Source organism: Canis lupus, chromosome 37 (genome assembly GCF_048164855.1).
Source record: "Canis lupus baileyi chromosome 37, mCanLup2.hap1, whole genome shotgun sequence".
Taxonomy (NCBI): domain Eukaryota; kingdom Metazoa; phylum Chordata; class Mammalia; order Carnivora; family Canidae; genus Canis; species Canis lupus.
Window position 1 is genome coordinate 6,946,014 of NC_132874.1, and position 22,622 is coordinate 6,968,635.

The window sequence follows — 22,622 nt, forward strand, 5'->3', positions numbered from 1 at the left end:
TCCAATACAGCCAACTTATATAATTCTGACATTTTGAGAGAAGCAACTTATATATTTATGTCTGACATTTTGAGAGAATGAGCCTTTCATGGCAGCTGGGTGGTGCCAAGGAAAATCATAGACTGATGCAGCCATTAAATATATATGGGGAAAAATTAACTTTTCTGGGCTTTAGGTGAAAATGAGGGGAGGCAGGGCTATGAGTTTTAAGCTGTCTTCTAATTCCATGTGTTCATGATCATATTAATTAAATTCTCATCTTTTAATTTTTCTCATATCTCCCCTCCCTCCCTCCCTTCTCCTTCCTTCCTTCCTTCCTTCCTTCCTTCCTTCCTTCCTTCCTTCCTTCCTTCCTTCCTTCCCTTCCCTTCCCTTCCCTTCCCTTCCCTTCCCTTCCCTCTTCCTCTGCCTGCCTGCCTGCTTGCTTGCTTTCTGGAGGAAAGAAGAAAAGAAGAAAAGAGAAGGAAACATTTGTTTCTGATAAGGTTAGCACCACAGCTTCTAAAACTTTGAGACAATATCATTCAGGATATTGGTGTTAGGCTATTTTTACTGTGGAGATAAAATATTTATTGGGTAAAGAAGGGAAAATGAGATAATGGCCACTATAAACACAATGCTTTGAAAGAAGTTAAAATTAAGCTAGAAGCAACTTTTAAGATTCTTGGTGCAGGTTGAAACAAGTAAATTAAATGGGCCATATTGTTATTTAGCATCTCCTAGTGGCCTGCTGGCATATGAACCATTTTGAACATAGGCATTAACAGCTTATGTTCCACTTCCTGTTGTATGGATAATGACTCCTATATCTAATTATTTAAGAAAAAAATTTTTTAAAGCTCTCCATAATGCACACTGCACAAGGCAACAGTTCATCACTGACAACAGCAGAGCCATAGGCCGTGCTACAACCGAGTGGCTTCGAAGGCTCCTGGCTGAGGTGTTATTTAAATTTCCTGTGTGTAATCATAGCCCAAATCACTAATATTTATGCTATGTAGTCTTCAGTCTTTTTTTTTTTTTAATGTAGAACAACACTCCTTTAGGAACTCTAATTGTATATACAGCACCTGACATGGCAGCAGAAAGAATACCACATAGGAGCTAAATTTGGAGAAAAATGGAATGCATTTGCAGTGCTGTAACAAAGAGGCACCTGGAGAACTAGTTTCTCTTGAAAGTAGGAGATAGAAGAGAAAATAAAAGGAATAACTCGATGGTGACAACAGACACTAATTAGTTAAAAAAAAAAAAGCAATAACAAACAAACAAGACATATGACAAATAACAAGGCAGGCTGGGTATAACCTTCCTTTTGCCACTAAGTTTACACACCTAGTTTATAAGAGGACAGGACTTCGTTTAAATAACCTACGAGGGATATTGAACAAAGAGTTTACTTCCTACCTTCACAAAGAAAAAATTCACCATAATAAGTAATAAAAGGTAATGCCTGAAAATAAAATAAAAATGAAAAAAACTTATTATGTAATTTTAGGTTCTTAAAGGCTTCCATAACCTAAGAGTTAATCTTTACCAAGAGCATCCAAAGTCACAATATTTGCAAAAAGGTAGCCATTCCTTCTATTTTCTATGCAAATATAACTTCCATTATTTAGAAGCTTATTCTAATACTTAATAACATTCAGAATTTCACTTTTATAAGAACACATTCTTTTAAGGGAACCTAAAATAAATAGGCATGAGCAAAATTGCAACATATACATATTTACACTGTAAGGATCAACTTTGGTTTTAGCACTTTGTTTTAGGTAATTAGCAGCAAATTAGTTCATTTGGAATCATCTTCTATTTTTTTCTGGAGCTCTTACAGCAAAAAAACAGAAATCTGAAACTCTATCTTAAAACATACAGTGTGGACCAAACAGAGGCTGTCTGCATATGCTTGACTAGATTATTAGATTTATTTCTCTTGGCTGATATTATTTCCAGAAAAAATAATCTTAGGCTCTATGTTTAGCTGTCTAAATAAGAAGTTCTATTAATCCACATATCTCTTAAGCAGTGAATATTCTGGCAATTTATTTGAAAAAGGTGTAAATTCACTCTGCCCTTTCTGCTGGTGCACCAAATACTGCAATGGTTTACCCAAGGGAGATTGTACAGAGAGAGCAGAGACTCCTGTTTGACCCCTGCTGGCAATCAATTTATGGCCTCAAGCATAGAGCCTGATAGCCCTTGCAATTCTATATTAGCTTTTGTAACTCTTGGTATTATTCTTATTCATATAAATGTCAAATTCCTATCGGTAACCTGACCCAATAGTGTGCATAACCTCAGTTTACACCCTTTAAAACATCTCAGAAGTAGAGGGATTAAATTAAATTTTATATACTTTAAACACCCAAGAAAGAATTAAAAAGAATAGTTTTTGCTGCTAAACACAGGATATCACACTATGTCAAGGTTGATAATTTAAGAAATGTGGATGGCTTGGAAGAACAAGCTGTCTAACAATAATAACAAAATAATCAGTCTTTCAGTGAAGGGTCAGCAATGAAGAATTAAGACAAGCCAGAGCTAGGAAGGCAATTGACTCTCCAAGATTATTTTCTTAAAATACAATTATTTTGCCTTAAAATATGGCACATGTGAGTGTGAGGCTGCTAGAATTAGGCTGTCTGCACCAGAACCAAACACGGAGGCAGTCATTTCTGCCTGTTCCTGAGTCCTGGTCTATTTGGTTGATGATGTCATTATAAGGACTTGAGAGAGGTGCCTTGGGTAACAGGGCCCTCAGCTCCCTTGACCTGACCTAGGACTAAATTCTGCCCAAGTCAGCAAAACCTCTTTTGTCCTTCCTGTAGGCTTTTCTACTATAAGATGCCACAAGATATACCATATCCCACAAGCTAGTCCTACGATGAGAACAGAAATCATTTATCAAAGATGTAATGGGTTTGTACTGTAGGCACTATATTCAGTGCTAAAGATACACATACGTGAAAAGCCTCATAAGGTTATTTGGGGGAGGGGGAGTCTCTGGTGGGAAGACCCTGCACCAGCACAGAACAGTACAGTCATTACCATACTGGAGATTATGCAAGGAGATGATGTATGCAGAATACTTTGCAAAATTGCTGGCAGCACAAATCAGCCAGTGGTAGGTGGCATAATTGCTGCTGTTACTCTTTCTTATACTGGAGGCCACGGTGGGAGCTAGGGAAGAATTTTTGTAAAAGAAATACAAGGTTTGTATTTTAGAAAGAAACTTTCTGGCAGTGAAGCAAAGAAGGGTAGATCATAGGGAATGAGTGAGGGAAGGAATCTGTGAGGCAATGCAGTTCAAAAGAACTTTTTCACTGAGGCACAGACAGTGGGGATGGGGAGGCAGACACAGGTCATTCAGCAGACCAAAGTCACAGGACCTGATGGCAGACTAGATTGGGTGGAAGAAGGCAAGAGGCAAGTCCGAGAAACAGAAAGGCACTTCTGATTTGGTTGGATGGATAATGAGGCCTTTTACTTAGATAAAGAGCATGGCAGAAAGAGTAAGTATGAATGGTGGAGACCCCAGTGGAAAGTTCTCATTCAGAAGCCAGTCAAGATAGACAGATGGATGGCTGTGAAGGAGGAAAGAGGGGACTGGAGGGCCAGAAGCATGGAGGGATGGAGGGGTTGGGAAGGAATTCAAGGAGTAGAGGGTTGGCCAAAGTAAGAGAAGAAAAAGAAAGATGGAAGGCTGCCTGCTAGAGTCCACAGTTAGGAATTTAACCAGAGCAGTCATAACGAAGGAGCATGAGGAGAAACCAGGCCAGAGGGTCAAGGAGTGCAAGGATGGTGGGGAAGGTGGAGGCAGGCAGCAGGGATCATTCTGCACAGAAAGTGGGCTGTGAGGAAGAATACAGGGCACGGAGGCAAAAGAGGTAAAGGCAGGTGCAATGAGGGGTTTCTGTGCAACAGTAGTCACTGCCAAGTTGAAAAGAAAAAAACTCATCAGGAGAAAGCTAAGAAAAGTAAAGACGTCTCCGAATTTTTCAGTTAGACAGGAATATAAAATCATTTGGCTCCTCTCTTTTATTTTACAGACGGGGAAACTCCAGGAATCCTACCTCACATTCTGCCATTACTGAGAAGTAGCGGCAAAAAAAGATCTGAATTGTCCATTCTAAGAAGTATTTACTCACTAGGGCTGCCAAAAGACATTTTAAAAATTGCCTCTAGTAAGTCACTTATAAGATGTTGGTAAATATCTTAACAAAGGATTAATAAAGGACCGTGTTGTATTTTTCTCTTTAGGGTTAAGGAGTCTCTAAAATTTTTAAAGATACTTATTCAATCCAAGTTCTCTTTTATAAAGATAACCAGCAAAAAAGAAAAAAAAATGTTTTGAAAGGTTTTAACCTATTTACATAGGTTAATTAAATGCTCCAGTATGGGGGTGCCTGGCTGGCTCAGTCTGGAGCGTGTGACTCTTGATGTTAGCGTTGGGAGTCTGAGCCCTATATTGGGTGTAAAAATAATTTAAAAATTTCTTTTAAAAATCTTCTTAAATATGTTCTAATATGAATGTCACTAGGGACAGGAGAATATAGTTTCTATATTTATAGAATAAAGATTAGGCTTTCTATTCCAGGTATACCACGTACATACCTTCTCTGATCTTTAGTTTCTCAACCTGAAGACATAAAAATAGCACCATGTACTTTGCAAGGTTATTGAATGAGCTAAATGAAATTATGAATTTAAAAGAACCTAACACACCATAAAAGGCACTCTACTTAAAGCTTCTTGAATTGTGGTAATAACCAGTCTTCCTTCTAATTCATTATGGATACATTCTAAAAACACAACTATTTAAGTGATTTACTAGAAAACATGTCATAAATTTGATGTCTTGCAAATGTTAAATTACTGAAAAATTTCTAAGTGAATACTTTTGATTTCATTAATAATCTTGTACATTGATGACAAAAAGTTTGCACATGGGCACTAGTCTCTGAGTCATTTCTTGAGCAGCCCTTACTCAGAGCACAGCATGTATGATAGGACAACATAACAGTTAGAAGGTGCTAGCTCTAGTACCAGGGGACCTGGACTCACATTCTTCTCCACCATCTACCACCTATGTATCTTCATGCTTGCTGTTTCCTCACTGTGTAATGTGGATGTAAGTAACACCTCTCTCAGCATTGTTGTAAGAATTAAATGAGCTCCTACATACCAACCATTCTGAAGTGACTGGAACATCTTATTATTTATTTATTTGGAATATTGTAAATGCTCAGTAAGAATTAGAAGTATAATTATTTGAAAGGAGTGAGCATATATATACACACACACACACGCATGCAAACACATACACAAAGTCATAGCCCTAAGAATATTTTTATGCTAATGCTATTAATTTGCATATTTTTGTTTTTTTTAATTGGGAAAAGTGGAGATTTATTTTAGCCAATGAAAATGGAAAATATCTTGTCTTTTATGTACAAAAACAGTTTTAAGTCATTAAAATTGAATAGCTGTGTTTTTTTTTCATTGTGTGTGTGTGTGTGTGTGTGTGTGTGTGTGTGTTTAAGCTCTCCATATACCCGGTTTCTTAAAGTTCTCAAGGGTTTTCCACTAAATTTAGCTTCTCTTATCACTTTAAGTACAATTCAGGGAATCATACTATAAAAGTTTTTAAGATGCAATCTGACTTTTTTCTTTTTTAAGATTTTTATTTATTTATTCATGAGAGACAGAGAGAGAGAGAGAGGTGGTGACCCAGGCAGAGGGAGAAGCAGGCTCCCTGTTGGGAGCCCAATGGGGGACTTGATCCCAGGACCCCAAGATCATGATCTGAGCCAAAGGCAGACGCTCAACCACTGAGCCACCCAGGCACCCCATCTGACTTTTTTCTAAGTAGAAAAGTGCTCTTCAAAATTTAATTATATCATGATTCTTGAAAGTACAACATTTAAAAGGAGAAGGTGTGCCTGGATGGCTTAGTTCAGTAGCAGACTTGATTTGGGCTCAGGTCATGATCCCAGAGTCCTGAGATGGAGGCCTTCATCGTGCTCTGTGCTGTGGGGAGCCTGCTTGAGGATCTTCCCTCTCCCTCTGCCCTTTCCCCCACTTGTGTACCTGCTCTCTATAAAATAAATAAATACATCTTAAAAAGAAATAAATAGAAGGGAGAAAAAAGAATAAAGCCCAATCAGAACAGCTGACAACAGAAAAACTGGGCAATGACTTTTTTTTTCAGAAAAAACTCAAGAATAATTTATTTTTCTAATCACATGGTTAAAAGACTAAATCACAATAAATTAGGAAAAAAGCATATGAAAAAAGTCATTATTGCACAGTTCAACTAAAATGGTATTTTTTTAAAAAAAGTTTAATGCTTGGTCTTATTTACATGCTTAGACTAAAACCAACTTGCCCTAAATAATAAGGGAAGAGAAATCTGTTCATCTTAAAGACTATTAATAAGAAATGGCTGATTTCATTAATCAAAATAGATGTAATTCCTTTTAGGGGCAGTTCTCAAACTGTACCATGGGAACATTTTGAAAAGCAACTGTAGTGGCAGAGATTGTTGGTGGCCCCTCCATTCCTTTCCCTTCATCTCCCACAGAAATAGATTTTCAGCCAGATTCACTGACATCTGGAAGAAACACTATTATTTCCAAGTTTCCCTTGCACCTAGAGACGGCCACCTTCTATTCAAAGATATGTTAAGTGGAAGTGCTGTGTACAACACCAAGACAGGAATTTTAAAGGGAGTGAGGGAGAGATACATCTTTCTCTTTCTTTTTGCTAGCCAGGATGCAGACTTGATGGGTGGACTTTAAGCAGTCACCATGACCGTGGCACAGGAACTGATGGATAGCTAAGCACCAAGACAGAATCCTAGGTCTGCGCTTTGTGGACCATCCCCTCAATGCAAGACGACTGCCTACTAAATATTTTGGTATTAGTTTTTCCCTTTGTGATGGAGTAATGTAAGATCTATTCTGTTTGAGATACTATTTTTTGTTTTGTTCATTTACAGTCCATACCAAATCTATTGGAAGTCAGATACCACCAGTGACAGAACCTAAAAGTATGCCATTAGTTTAGTTATGTAGCAGGTAGGAAGTACTCTTATTGCAAACTGGAAAGCTAATTAATGTTATAAGCTGGCAAAATATTTGGTCAAATTGTCAACTGCTGAACCTCAGTAGACAGATCAAGTGTTAACTAGGTCTACAGCAGCGGAAGTGCTAGAAAAAATTCAGGATGTTAAATATTAGCTGCCTCCTTCTTATTGCTCTTAGCAACAAAGAACTGTGATGAAGAGTAGCCAGTTGCAAGCTGAGATTTAAGAAAAACCTGTGTTTGTGAATTATAATCTAATTTGACTGAGAAACCTGTGATTTTGAGATTTGCAAGTGTGCAGAAGCCAAGCAAAGCAATTTTAAGCATTGCCTACAATGCCACTGCTATCTAAGATAGATTAGGTGCCTCACCGTATACTGGCCCAGTTTCCTGGCAGCATTGGGATTAAGAGTGTTTCAGATGGCCTCAGGGAGTCATCACTAGATTCAGAGTTGGGGGCATAGGATAGAGGCCAATAAATAAAATACAGAGTCTTTAGGTTCAAAACTACGTCCATACATGATTTTTGACCACATTTGTTCATGGAACTGACAAGAAATAAATAGATGGGAAGTATACTAAAATTTTAAGGGAAGTTGGTTGCCAAAGATGCACCAGGATGGTTTGCATAATATGTATCTGCACAACTCTTAAAGCAACATCTCGGTCTGAAATCAGCACCAGAAGAAAGCAGACATAGAGGTATTAGAACCCAGCCAGAAGAGTATACTCTCCAATGCCCAACTCAAATATAGCCTTGGAGACCAGAGCAATGGAGGACAATCAGCTAGGAGTTTTTCCCATAGAAGGATATCAGGGATCATGGGATAGACTAACAAAGAATGCCCTTGAGTGGTAGGGCAGGAAGTCCTCATGATTCTGCCAAGCATGATTTGATAATTCCCACTCAATAACTGCTGATGTGTGTTTCCTATTACACTTTTAAAATTAGTTTCAAAGGTAGAATTAGTGGTTCATCAGTTGCATCTTCAAAAATCTTAAAAAAAAAAAAAAATCATGGTTATATTACCCAGTCTTTTTCCTACTGTTTGCTGCTCACTTAATTATGATGCCTTTCAGATATTACTGCAAAGTCTAGTACAACAATCCAAATTACATGAACTATATATGCTCCCTTGAGTTCTTGTTTGTTTTTTGTTTTCTTTGTTTTTTAAGATTTTATTTTTTTATTCATGAGAGACACAGAGAGAGGCAAAGACACATGCAGAGGGAGAAGCCTGATGTGGGACTCAATCCCTGGACTCCAGGATCATGCCCTAGGCCAAAGGGAGGTGCTCAACCACTGAGCCACCCAGGCGTCCCTTCTTGGTTTTTGAGAGAACATAAAGTCTTAGATAATAATGAGGACTCAGGAAATGTCCATCAGAGTACGATGATAGGGATGAATGTGGGAGGTAAGAGTGGCCAATAACAGACTTTCCTTGTGCCAACATCAAGCGATGAAATGGATCAGTGTGAAGAAGTAAGGCTGTTTTACGGGTGGGAGTTTGAGCTGGATATTTCACATATTTGGTTTCAGGAAGGATGGATAAACAGGATATAGAAATGAGGACTCATAAAGTATGTGCAACACAGCAGATTATGTAGGACAACAGCTTTGCAACGCATAACCATTAGAACAGCATTTTATTTTACCCGTACACACACTTCATGAAGACACTCTGCAGTTTATAGTTAAAGATGTTGTTACAGATAAACCAGTCATTATATACTTTTGTTTTTCTACCTGTGTTCACAATCAAATACAGCTTATCATCCCCTTATATAGTGACTCTCCACCTGGATGGGGAAAGAATGCAAAAAGGAGAGGACACTGACTCTAGAAGATGTAGTAAATTTTCGGAAGAAGGTATGTATAATTTAACACTCTCTAATTATGTACAATCCTTAATTTAAAAATTATGATTATCCCTAATGTTTCTAAAAATTATCCCACCTGGAAAGGCTAGATGCCACAGTAGCAATGAAAAAAGGTTTGTGGAGGTTCATAGGCTGGAGCAGGAATCCGAATTCTACCAGTTATTAGCACAGTAAGTTTGGGCAAGCCACTGTATGCCTTAATTTCCTCACCTGTTAATGGGTGTACTGATATGTCCTATCTGGTATGAGTCATTCTGAGAATTAAATGAGCTAACAAACAACATAAAGTACTTATCACATTGCTTCCAACATATTATACACTCAGTAAATATTGCCTTATAATTATTGTTAGCTATTAGCCAGCGGGAGTTCATAGGACACAGAATCTCTATGAACGCAGAGTATGATGTTCTTCTAAAGGGAATATTATCAGTCTCTGCAAAAAGCAGGGGATTTTCTTGTTTATGAAAAGAAAACTTTAATTAAAATATACTGAGAAATATTACTCTAAATCTTAATCTCATTGGTTCCAGAGTGAGTACCATTTATTCAATGAATATATAGTATCCCTACCTCCTGCTTTCCTGGCCCTGGATGCTATGTGGCCATATGGGGGGTTCAGGGGGACAAAGTGAGCACCATTAGGAATGAGAAATGCAGGCAACAAAGGACCATGAAGACTGTTTGGGCATGAGACATCACTACTTCTCAACAGCTTTTGAACACCTATGGTTATTGGGGAGAGAATCTAAAGATTTTTTTTTTCTTCCTCCAGAGCACCTGCGCCAGCATCTGTTTATAAGAGGCAACTCTACTTGACAGTTGACCCTTACCATTTTCATTTTCCTGAAACTACTATGTCCCTTGGCTTCTGTGGTGTCCTTCTCTCTTGTTTCTCCTCTTACCCTGGTCTGACCCTGCCTTTTCAACCTCTGTCACAGGGTCCTTTCACCTTTACTATCATTCAGATATTGGTGTCCCCTAGTCTCTGTTCCTACCCTTCCATTTTCTATCTCCGGGATGATCTCATCATCCACAGCGTCATCTACCACTCAAAAGCTAATTACTGCCAAACATTTATGTCTAGATCTCTGGGCTTTAGCTCATATTTTGTGTACCCTACAGGGGCTCTCCCCCTGGATTTCCTATTTCAAATTCATTTCTATTTCCAATTGCATTTCCAGTTCAGTATGCCCCAAAGCAAACTCACCTCTTCTACTCAAAGTTCTCCTTCTCACTTCCCTTCTTGGTTAACTATACCATCTTCTACTATGTCTTGGGATATAATACCAAGAAGTCATCCTTGACACTCATGCATACTTTCCTCATCCTTCCTTCTAACCACATGTTATAAATTATACTTCATCAATATTTGATGAGTCCACTTCATTGTCTCCAATGCTAGGACAACATGCCTCAGACTGGAACAAGGTACAGCACGATGATTGAGTTCTGGCTCAGGCATCACATGGCCTGAGTTTTCACCAATGTTCCATCACTTACTGCTTGTGAAAATTACTTAACATCCTTGGGACCTAAGGCTTAAATAAGCTAATATATGCCATTGCCCTCATAGCTGTGCTTGGCACAGAGGTAAAACTTAAAAAATATTGGCTACTGATTTTGTTACTATTACCATATGAAGTATCCCTATTGGTATCGGTATTGTTGCATTTATTACAGTGCTGAGCACAAAACTGATAAATTAAAAAAAGAGAGTGATTAAATCAATATTGATAGAATTGGCAGAAAGAGTGCTACATAGCAGAAATCGAAGATCTAGTTCTATTATGCATTAAACACTGCAGACTCTCACCAAGTCTTTTAAACCAGTGTGAACCCTGAGGTTCACTTAAAAAGTACAGATTAAAAATGCCTATCCTACATACTTGGCTGAGTTTCTGTGACAACATCATGACATAATACATGAGCCCCGTAGAATATGAAAAGCACTCTATCAATGAAATGAAAAATGCTTACTATCAGTATATGATTTGGCCCTTATGCTTACAATAAGATGTAGAGAAAATGCACAAAGCATTAAGGCAAGGTAGCTTCTCTGTTTGTAAAGGGAATAACACAGTTGTATTATAAAGTCAAGATATAAGGTAGAAAAAGATTAGGAATGATGAGATTTCTCTCTTGACCAGGCTAGACAAAAAACATAAAGCTAAGTCCATAGAAAATGTAATTACCTTCAAACCAATGAATCACATTTAGGGTAATCCCAAAATAATATGGTATTTAGCACATGATGTCAGTATCTTCCAAATATAAATATAATACCATAGGAAAAAAGAAAAAGTAAATGTTTTCCTTGCTGTATAACTGTTCAAATGATACATATTCATTTTTTTTGAAATAATGTAAATGTAGGAAAGGAGACAGAGAAAGAGAAAGGAACATCACTATTTCAGAAAGATATCTGATGAGATAAAATAGTGAACAAGGCCTTCAGGACAACCAAAATAAAAACCTAGTTAAATATATTACAAATGATGAGATAAAGCCAGAAAACAACTTTGAGGGAAATATTCTGCCTAAATTATTTCAGAGGTGGTTATTCAGTGAACAGAAACACATCTGGGAATGCATCTGGAAGAAAACTTAATTACCTAAGCCTTGCCGAATTGAGTTTGGTTTTTTTTGTTTTATGTTTTTGTTTTTTTTGCAATTTCTTTGCCTCTGCTCTGACAAATATTGCTGCTTGTGTTTCCAAGCCACTAGGAATAAAACTAGATATATAAAAAAAAATGGAACAAAATACAAAGTTAGCACAATTTGTCTTTCATCAGATTGTGTGCCAGTACGGACACGTGGATAACTGGAAGTCAATGAAAGGAAGAAAAAGAACTCAGGATGTTAGTAAGTTAGCTTTTTTTTTTTTTTTTTAAGACACACACTGGAAAAATCGGTCATAGGATAGGCTGGGTAGTATGAGATAACTCTGTGACTCACTCACAGAAATCACCCTGCCAAAGTGATGCCAACTTTGTGGCCATGTGCCCTTCACTGCCTGAGTATACAGTGGAAAGATCAGAGGACAGAACTTTCTCTGCAAGGCTTCCACCTGCCCTCTAGTGAGTTCTTCCCACTTAAAGGTTCCCTTTTACCCATGAGTGCTCAAGAGTTACTGGTTGTGGCATTTCACAGGGCAATCTCTTGAGTACAGGAAGCTTGGGGTGTGAGTGTATATCATACTAAAGGGCTAGTATTCTATAAGCAACATGACAAATTAATCCAGAATTATACAGCACATTGACAAATGATAATGGCAAATTCTGAGGTGAATAACATTACGGCATTAAAAGTCAACACAAAGATGCTACAGTAAGGCACAATTTAAAATCTATGCGACTTGCAGGTAAAAACATAAGTGATCATTAATTCTTTCAAAACATATTTACTGAGTGAGGGGGATGGATCTTGTCTCCCAAGTTTAAGGTCTGGTTAACATAAACCAAAAGGCCACTGGACTTCCCACAAAATAATCTATAAAAACAAATGGATCCTTTAATATATAAACTGTTTCATGTCTTAAAATGTATCTATCAACAGGACATTCTTATGTATTTCTTTCACACTTTAATGTGTGAATGGAGGATGCAGAGTTTTTTTTACTTAGCATGAGAACATATGCTTGAGAGAACCACTCTGCATGTTGTCATATTTTGAATACATGTGAGGATACAGTTTTATGGTGGGGAGTGACTGTGTAAATTTAATGCTGCTCAAATGAGGGGGGCCCAATTAAAGTCTATGTCTAAGCTCACAAGGTCCTAGGATCCCTAATTATATCATCCTCAGAAGAGCAAAGTAAAGAATCCTCTCATTAGGAAATAACTCAAAATTACATGAAAAAATAAAAATGATTCAAATTTTATATTTAAAAATATCCCACTAATAGCATAAAAAGATGACAGAAAAATCAGTTCAGTGACAATTAATAAAAGTAGTCAAACTTATGAGGTATTTATTAAAAGTCATAAAACTTACATCCTTTTGAAATCAGAACTGCACCTTTTCAATGTTAGGTTTCTTCCATATCCTGACAGATCCCATTATATGTGTCAAGAAACCGTCTTATCCATTCATATAAAAACATTAACTTAGTTAATTTTCCAACTGGATTAATAAATCTGAATAAAACAATTTAAGTCATATGATTGTCTGCTCATGACCAGCTGTTTTAAATTAGTATATTCAGTAATTTAGACACTTTTCTTCGCAAAGGTTGTGTGATTTAATAAATTCCCATATGCCTCAACATGTGCCAGTACTACTAGGTTATCTTCAATCCAGCTGCTGTTATAGTAATAGCTGCCAACTTTTAAACAACTGAAGAGAATAATGAATCAACTTCAAGTTGGCTCATAAGTAAACTTCTATTGCTCCCAGCTAAAACATGGGCCAGTTTCAACTGTAAAGAAAATTAATTAAAAAGATTTCACCTCTAGTGTCTCAGAGACATGGCATCATGAACATCACTGAATTAGTAGTTTAAAAGCCTGCAGCTCCATATTAACTCCCACAGTTTGGATTTCAGTGTTAAATGCAATAGGTTGTTTTCAGAATTGAATTTTTTTGATGAAACAGATTAGGAGATGCCCCATTCCTAATTTATACATGAATATATAAGTCTCTTGTTGATGGAGAAAAAAAAAAATCAAGATTCTTAGCTGTTAAAGACTCATTAGAAAAAAAAAAAAAAGAAAAGAAAAAGGCTTCAGAAGCTTCAGAGAAAACAAGACATTAGTACAGGAGCTTAAAAGGGGAAAGCACCAAACCATTTTAAGTCAGGGTCATTATATGAACACATGAAAGCTAAAATGACAGTGTGAAGCTCTCTTTAAAAAAACACACACACACACACTAATGAACAATATTTTACTGAATTTTGATAAAACACTGGCCAAAACAATTTTGCGCTGGATCAGTTATCCTGACTAGTCGTCTGCTATTGAAGTCCCTGAAACTTTGGTGTTTCCCTTAAGTACTAATCTATTTGGTATAAAGCTGTGCTGGTTTTTATAGGGGAAAGTAAGCAAACTATGAGAGCAGCAGCCTGCTTAAAATGCCTCATTTATTTCTAAATGTTTGTTGCAGTTGAAAATGACTCCCTGGATGGGTGGACTTCCCTGAAGGGACAGGAACACTTTATCACTGAAGAGCAAAGTTGGATAATATTGTCCGCACAGCAATGAGTGAGTGCTGTACTATTCCTCACAAGCAACAGGACAGACTGGAGAGAAGATACAATTTTATGGCTCTGATGAACTGCCTAAAACCATGCCAGGATCACCTTATTAGTAGTGATAATTCGATTTCTTCTTGTTTTCAAAGAAAACAAAAAGGTATTATCAGGTATAATACATACAACTTGTAAGTTATAATCTAAGTATGGAATTGTATACTGAGGTTGCTTCCGCCCTCATTGTGCATATCCTATACAGAGTTTTAATAAAAAACAACCTCTTAGAGATGCTATCTAGACTCATACTCTACCATTCCAGTGATTCATACCACTTGACATTGACATTGTGGATGGCTGGGTTGTGGGATGGAGTATCTTCTCCAGGGGTCTCCAATATCCTCTCCAGGGATCCCTGATATTTCCAGTGCTGGAAATATTAGAGATCCTCAGGGAGAGTACTTGGTTCTGGGATCTTCCAGATAGTAGAATAGTTCTAGAAAAGTTACACAGATGCCTCAGGGTAATTCAGAATCTAAAGAAAGGACAATATGTTTAACCCTTGAATAAAGGCAAGAGACTACTCTTTAATACTTTGATTTGATCATCTTTAACCCCTCAAGGAGTCTGTTGAAACTGTTCAAGATGCAACAGATTTAAAAACTCCATCTTTGGAACAACATAAAAGGCTAAAAACTGATTGTGAAATTGTTGCCCAGTTAGTAATTCCCCAAACAACTGAATCAGCACTCATCCAAGTGGAGGAGAAAGAGAGGTGTTGATTCCTTAACATCACTGAATCACATTAATGCAACAGACCATTTGGAAAGTGTTCTAGTCTATTCTGGACAACAGTATGCATGTCTACACTTGGCAAAATCTTGTGCAACAGGTATGAATTGTGCACATTATTTGCTACTGCACTAGTAATAAGCAAGAGGCAAGAAATTTCACAGGTGCAACAATATATTTGCAATTTTGAAAACATTCCATTCACCAATGCCAATGTGCCCAAAAGGACTCTCTCACATGAGACAAATTTACCTACAATAAGCTAAAAGAAATGCAAAGGAAGGACACCAGACCATTTAACAGATATCTAGCATAAAAATTCTTATTCTTTAGCTTTGACCTCAGTTCTCTTTAGGAGCAGAAAGTATTATTAAAAAAAAAAAAAGAAAGAAAGAAAGAAAGTATTATAGATGGTAGAGATCTGTCATTATTCTGTTTTCTGCTTTGAAGGCTGTATATACTTAATGATTATAATTATGAAATCCTAGAATAAATATGCCTTCTATTCACTGATTTGAATATTCGAACAATTAGCTGTGTTTGTTTGAATGCACACAAGTGTCTTTATTTCTAGTGGTTAGGATAATCAAGAAATGCCTAGAGGTGAAAAAAAAATTAGAAAGACATAAAGGAAAGATGAGGAAGGAAGGAGAAAGTAAATAGAAGAAAAAAAAGATTTTAAAAGATTTCCATGTAGTCAGGATAAGTCACTAATTGAAGGTGGAAAAAATAATTGCTTACAATTTGTATAAAGCAATCATATCCATGTAGCACTTCGACATGGTACAAAAGTACATAATTATAAACAAGAAGATGAAAATAAAAATTTGTATCTTAATTAAGAAAAACAACAGAGGAAAAATTATGGGAAAAAAAATATGGAAAGTAGGAAGACCCATGCCGCAAATATGCCAAGATAAATGACATTACCCCAGAGGGGAGAACAGTGCCCTAGACTTAAGAAGGTTTTGTATGACCTTGGCCAGCCCTACTATTTCCTGCTTTGTATAATCACAGAAGGCAGTCAGTGTTTGGTGATGATGAGAAGTAGGATTTTAAAGAATATAATTATGGGCTGCAAGTGTTTTCTGTGGAAACAAAATGATCATTCATGTCTAAGATTGTGTAAATATGCCTTAATTTTGGTCAACAGCAATTTCAACTTTAAAAAACAGAATCCTAAGACCTCCTTATAAATCACAATTCTTCAAGTAATCTTCAGGGATAAGCGTGTAAAAGCAAAGACATTCCAGATAGTCTTCAAAAAATGCTACTTGGTAGAAAATTATCTATTTTGTAATGACATGACTTGGCCTACCTCAACATCAGAACCAGCTCACAACCTCAAAAAGCCACATGAAAGGGGATTTAAGCAAAGCCAAAGCAGTTTTCATCTACTAGGACAGGTATAAAAATGATCACAATGCACATTACCTTAGAGAGACTGGCAATCTTACACAAATTAATGGTGTGTCGTGCACAGATGGGAGGTGGATATAAGAAAAACCACATCAAGGCTCCCTAAGGAAACTTAAAGGCTAGGAAAGCTTCAAAACTCTCGCCTTCTCTCTGGTACCTTTAATTGTGGCTACAATAAGTGCGTTTTTGCCACATGCTTTTGAAAGGAAAAAAAGAATGGTTATTTCCTTAAGTACTAACAGACTTACTTCTCTTTCAGAAAATCCACTACTCTTTTGAAGTCAGCCACGCAGTATTCTCTTTTCATTTCCATGAGTACGGTGTCAGAGGCAGATTGGACTGGTATGTGCAGAAAAGCGTAGACTCTGGGATGATTAAGGATTTTTGCCATTTCCTTTAAAAAAAATGGAGAGAGAAAACATTAATCATTTTAAAGAATTAGGTAATGGCTTTTCCTTCAGATCAGGGCAAGCAAATAAACATGGCTGAAAACCGACTGTCAACCAGGCTCTTCAAGCGAACGTCAATGGGTAATACTCTATGATGCCGTTTGGAAATTTAATATGACTTTCAGGGGATTCCACGCAAGACTTACTTCCTCACGTTCGGTGACAAAACAAAGGTAAACTCACAGAATCCCTGAGGAATAAAATTTTTGAGTACCTCAAAATAAATACCTTTCTTCCCTTGCCTCAAAGAAGTTTTATATTCTGTTTTGCTGCATGAAGAGAAACAGCAATAGTTAAACTGTTAAGGCTCTATAATCCTGTGTACTTGAATAAAATCTCTCAATTTAAGGCTAGTCAACACTTTTTTTTTTTTTAAATACCAAAGGAGAAGAAGGAATGCATAACCTGTTGCTTCTTCAGCTAGTTGACTAACACGTATGTTTTGAGTATCTAACTATGCAAAAGAGACAGCGTCACACAATGAAGCCAGCAGATGGCCAGGGCTCACCTGATGACATCTAGAAGTAGAGTAGGGAAGAAGGGAAGAACATGTAGAAGAGCCTCTCTTGCAAAGTTAGAGCAAACTGGAGTGAAACAAATTAGGAAACCCAGAGAGTGTTTTATAAAATTCCTCAGAGGACACAAAGGAGGGCAAGGAAAAGAGTAAGGAAAGAAAGTCTGCAAGAGAAACTGCACTCCCCTTTCTGGCCCAGGGTCATGATTGCTGGGAAGCCCTTTCTGATCTATTGTATAAAATCAGTGCAAGTTTAACTCTCCTTCACTCACTAGCTACTAAGGGAATTAGCTCATTGAAGAGCTATTCTTTTTAGGTTCCCATTCATCTGTATGAAAATGTGTGACCATGAACTTCAGGTACTTTCAAGGAAGAAAAATAGTATTGGATAACTTGTCTATTGAGTGCTTACATATAAGCACACACTGAATTATTTTGTTTTATTTTCCCTCTAGCTCAGTAGCTCTAGGAGGTGGGTACTGCTACTGTCTCTGTTTCACAGATAAGAAAACCAAAGCACAGAGGAGAGTGAAATTTCATTTTCCAGATTGTGTTTTTGGTTAAGGTGTCATCTTTTATCGTGTTGAAAGTTAGCTGATGCAGAGTCCTGCCCCTTTAGAAAACAAAGATTTTCTTACATTGTTTGGTGAATCTTAATGTTGAATCATGAAAGACCTGAAAGGTACAGAAGCCATAGCACAAAGCCAGCATATTTACTATGGGCTACATAATGCTAAGTGTTGTCTCACACAGCTTCATACACAGTAGGCGTTGAGTAAGGATAGGAAGAGCTTACTGGCTAAATACCCAGCCAAGAAATGTAACAATTTTGTGAACAGATAATATATTAACCAGTTATTTCTCTGTTAAATAAGAAACTCTTAAATTCTAGCTCTAATGTATATATCGATGTCTATAGGTATCTATCTATCTATCTATCTATCTATCTATCTATCCATCCATCCTAAGCTATATATACCTAGTAATTTCTAGCAAAGAAAGTATGGATAAAACATATCCATTAGTAATATTACTGGGCTATTGAATTTCTGAGTCCAAAGAGATTTTTTAAAACAACTAAGCTGCTATTAAGAAGGTGACAGATCTGAGTTAATTGCACTTTTCTCTCACATTGGTAAAAGCCCTAATGTTTGTAGTCAGTAGAAAGAAAAGTGGAAATGCACAGGGCATGGTTGATACATATGCATGGGTGACCCCTGAATAACTGGGAGGTGACTATGGAATTAGCTGGCTCTCTGACTCCATAGATCCTCAAAATACCTCAGGGTGGCCTACTGCTACTACTACAAGCAGGATACTGCTCTGGATGAAGTACTGCCCTGTTACAGTACGACAATTTGCAAATTAAAATGATAATAGTAACAAGTTGGATAAATTTGGTGGATTTTTCCCTTTGGCTCTCAAAATAAGACTTCCTACTAATAATTATCTTCAGCATCGTACTATAGATTTTGCAATTTTAGAATAGCAGGCACCAGAAGACAAAATAAAAATAAACTTGCCCCTTAATTAAAGTCTATATTTCTCCTACTGAAAGAATTATGACTTAACATAGATTAATGTATCCCAAAGAGACAAAGTACAGACAAATATTTTTGTTCTGTTTTTAGTTCTATTTCTCTTCTTGAGAACTCAACATGTTAGTTAAAAACCATTTGGTTTCTTCACCCTTTGAAATCCTTTTATTTCTAAGGTTTGGCTGATAGATAGCTACAGGTTCTCTGGTGCCAGAGATTACTTCTTCCTCTCTGATTCCTCAACAACTGTTCCTAGTGTTATCAGAGTGTTTTCTTGGTTCTATTTTTTTTTAATTTTTTTAATTTATTTATGATAGTCACACAGAGAGAGAGAGAGAGAGAGGCAGAGACACAGGCAGAGGGAGAAGCAGGCTCCATGCACCGGGAGCCCGATGTGGGATTCGATCCCGGGACTCCAGGATCGCGCCCTGGGCCAAAGGCAGGCACCAAACCACTGCGCCACCCAGGGATCCCTGTTTTCTTGGTTCTAACTTGAAACGTGAGAATCAGACTCTCAGATGGAAGCTCTACAAGAGCAGGGAGTATGTTTTACTCCTCTTGCTGGATCCCCACAATGGCTAGTACTGTGCTAAGTATACCACCAAACCATATATATGTATCTGGGTTAAAGATGCATAATCATACATGCAAAGAGATTTAAAATATAAATGCTATTCGATAGGAAGATAAATTTTCAATGAGTAATAGTTCAGGTTTGATTAAAGCAGGTAACACATATTCAAGAAGGTAAACAAACATATAATTGGCCTGCCTTAATTTTTGGGAGTGAAAAATTACATGTTCATGTATAAGTAAACACAAAGTAAAAATCAGACATTTTGTAGATAGCCACCTCCTCCATGGGTTTTATTTCTGAAAGTCTGTTGCATCTTTATATTGGAATCATAATGTATTTTCTTATCCAAGTAATTTATAAATGACCTGGGGTCCAGGTTAACCAAAGGATAAAGAGACATTTAGTTCAAAATGTGGCTAACAAAAAAATGGCAGCCATGAGCAACCCCCAGCTCTGAGCTGGTGGAAAAAGTCTGAGTAGACAGGCAAGTATGCTAGTTGGCATGTATGCATACAAGGTGTGTGTGTGTGTGTGTGTGTGTGTGTGTGTGTAGTTCTGGTAGCAAGTAGCATAGAAACAGTAGCTCTTTTAACATAAGGTCACTTATAGTTTAAGGGCTAATGTATCAAGGCTGCTTAGCATCTAGACGGTGACTACTTTATAAGCAGGGACTGCAGAATTGCTAACCAAATCCATGAAAGAGTATTTCCATTCAGTGCTTTTATTTGGAGTTGTCCTCTCATGAACTGGGAGTCATCTCAGTGTTATTTTTTCATAAACTTAAAAAGCAAAGAAAAAATAATGAGTGGAAGAAAAGGGGCTTAATTTTAAAAAGGCAATTCTATGTATGGGTACATTTTAATTTATTTTATTTTTGAAAGAGAGAGAGAACAAACGTGCCCACAGGAAGTGGGGGGGGAGTGAGGGACACAGAGTGCCTGATGCAGGGCTTGATCCTACGACTCCAAGACCATCATGACTCGAGCCAACTCAAGGTGGCTCAACCAACTGAGCCACCCAGGTGCCCTTGTATGGGTACAGTTTTAAAAGAAATGTTCCATTTCATTTTTGTTGTTCTGTAATCATCACATTAATTATCATATTCTACCCGGGTTTGAATATGCACTCTGCTAGCGTAATAAGGTTACTTAGTGTGTGTGTGTGTGTGTGTGTGTAAAACATATTAATACTTGCATTCAGATGCCTGTGCATTCATTTTATAGTTATCTGTCCAAAATCCCTCTCAGATTATAGCTTTGTTAGAAAGTATATGCTTATTGAGAATGCGAACCTTTGCAATGCTACATTTTCCACTAAACTAAGACAGATGATGAAGCAAAAAGATACTTCAAAAAAGACAAATTACACCACTATCTTTAAGCATTATAAAAAATAGTTTATTCGAGATATAATTCAAATGCCACACAACTGACCTATTAAAAAAGTATGCAATTAAATGCTTTTTAGTATATTCATAGGATGGTGCACCATTACCAAAATCTAATTTTAGGGTATTTTCATTTCCCCTAAAACAAATCCTGTACCTACTAGCAGTCTCTTCCCATTTTCCCCATTCCCCAACACCTTTCCTCCAGCCTACAACAGCCGGCAATCTACTTTCTAGCTCTATGAATTGCCTATTCCACACATCTCATATAAATAGAATCATTAATCTTTTGTTACTAGTTTCTCACTTAAAATGTTCTCAAGGGTCATCCGTGTTGAAGTATGTAGGTATTTTTTTCAATTAAGTAAAATATAGGAATTTAGAATTCATTAAATATGCCACTTTATACAAAAGTATCTCAAACGTTCTGAATATTATTAGCTTGATTAAGGTAGTAAAGCAAGTTTGAGTCATACTTATGTACTTTAACAACACAATCTGGTGGCATAAATCTAATAGAGATGAACTTTTATATACAAAATCTTATTAGGAAAAACTATAAGAGATACTATAAAACACAGGGGAGAAATGTTACAAAAATTCTTCTAAAAAACTTTTCCTAGAAGGAGAACTGGGGGTGGGGGCTATAATCTTTTTTTTTTTTTTGGCTCCCATTATTTGTTTTTTTTAATTTTTTATTTATTTTTTATTTTTTTATTTTTTATTTATTTATTTTTTTTTTTTTATGATAGGCACACAGTGAGAGAGAGAAGCAGAGACACAGGAAGAGGGAGAAGCAGGCTCCCGCACCGGGAGCCCAACGTGGGATTTGATCCCGGGTCCCCAGGATCGCACCCTGGGCCAAAGGCAGGCGCTAAACCACTGCGCCACCCAGGGATCCCCTATTTTTTATTTTTTTTATTTGTTGTTTTATTGTGGTAAAGTACGTATGATGTAAAATTTCCCATTTTGACCATTTTTGAGTGTACGATTTCATGACATTAAGTGCCTTTACAGTGTTGCACCACCATTATCACCATCCATCTCTAGAAAGTTTTCATCATCCCCAAGTGAAACTCTATACCTGTTAAACACTAACTTCCATGCCTCCATATCCCCCACCTTTTATTATCACTAGTTTTTTTCTCTAGGAGGGTGACTATTCTAGGCACTTCATATAAGGGAAATCATACAATATTTGTCCTTTTGTGCCTGACTTATTTCACTTAGCATAATGTTTTCAAAGTTCACCCCTGCTGCAGCAATATTATGTTATTCTAAATATCTCTTTTCCAGGCAGTTGAGTGTTCTACTCTCAGTGCCAGGGCACACCATATAGGCTCCTATTAGCACCAGTTTCCCTGTCCTGTAATTTTACCATACATGTTCACACCCCAAGGATATATCTTACTTATCTGCATCTCCCAATTTCTTTGCTAATGCCCGGCCCTTAAATGCTTAAGTTATAGTTAAATGAATGAATGACTGAATGACCCAAGTAATTAGTCAACATGGTTATATTACAGTAAGTCCTACAAAGACTTCTAGCTAAAGGTCAAAACAGTAATGCTTGTGTTCTAGGAGATTCTATTTCTGGAGTCACCTTCAACACTCTGAAAGTCATGTAAGTCAAGATAAAATAAGACCAGAGTCCTATTTCATCCATTACTTCTCATTAATGACACTGTAACAGCCACTAAGTGAATTACCAGCACCTACATTTACTCAGCAATTTAAAAATACATTATCATTTAATAGCATCAGAAAGTGAATGAGGGAGCCTAGGAG

The 22,622-nt window shown here is 37.0% G+C and overlaps 1 protein-coding gene across 9 annotated transcripts in view; it reads right to left on the reverse strand.

The window, feature by feature from the left end:
* The window catches only part of CDKAL1 (CDKAL1 threonylcarbamoyladenosine tRNA methylthiotransferase), a 663,683-nt gene that overhangs the window by 223,797 nt on the left and 417,264 nt on the right, over window positions 1-22,622 (reverse strand). For all 9 annotated transcript variants that reach the window (XM_072813956.1, XM_072813952.1, XM_072813953.1 and 6 more), the window contains one exon: window positions 16,618-16,763. In XM_072813956.1, the coding sequence (XP_072670057.1) occupies window positions 16,618-16,763 (146 nt within the window). The remainder of the gene's footprint in view (window positions 1-16,617; window positions 16,764-22,622) is intronic.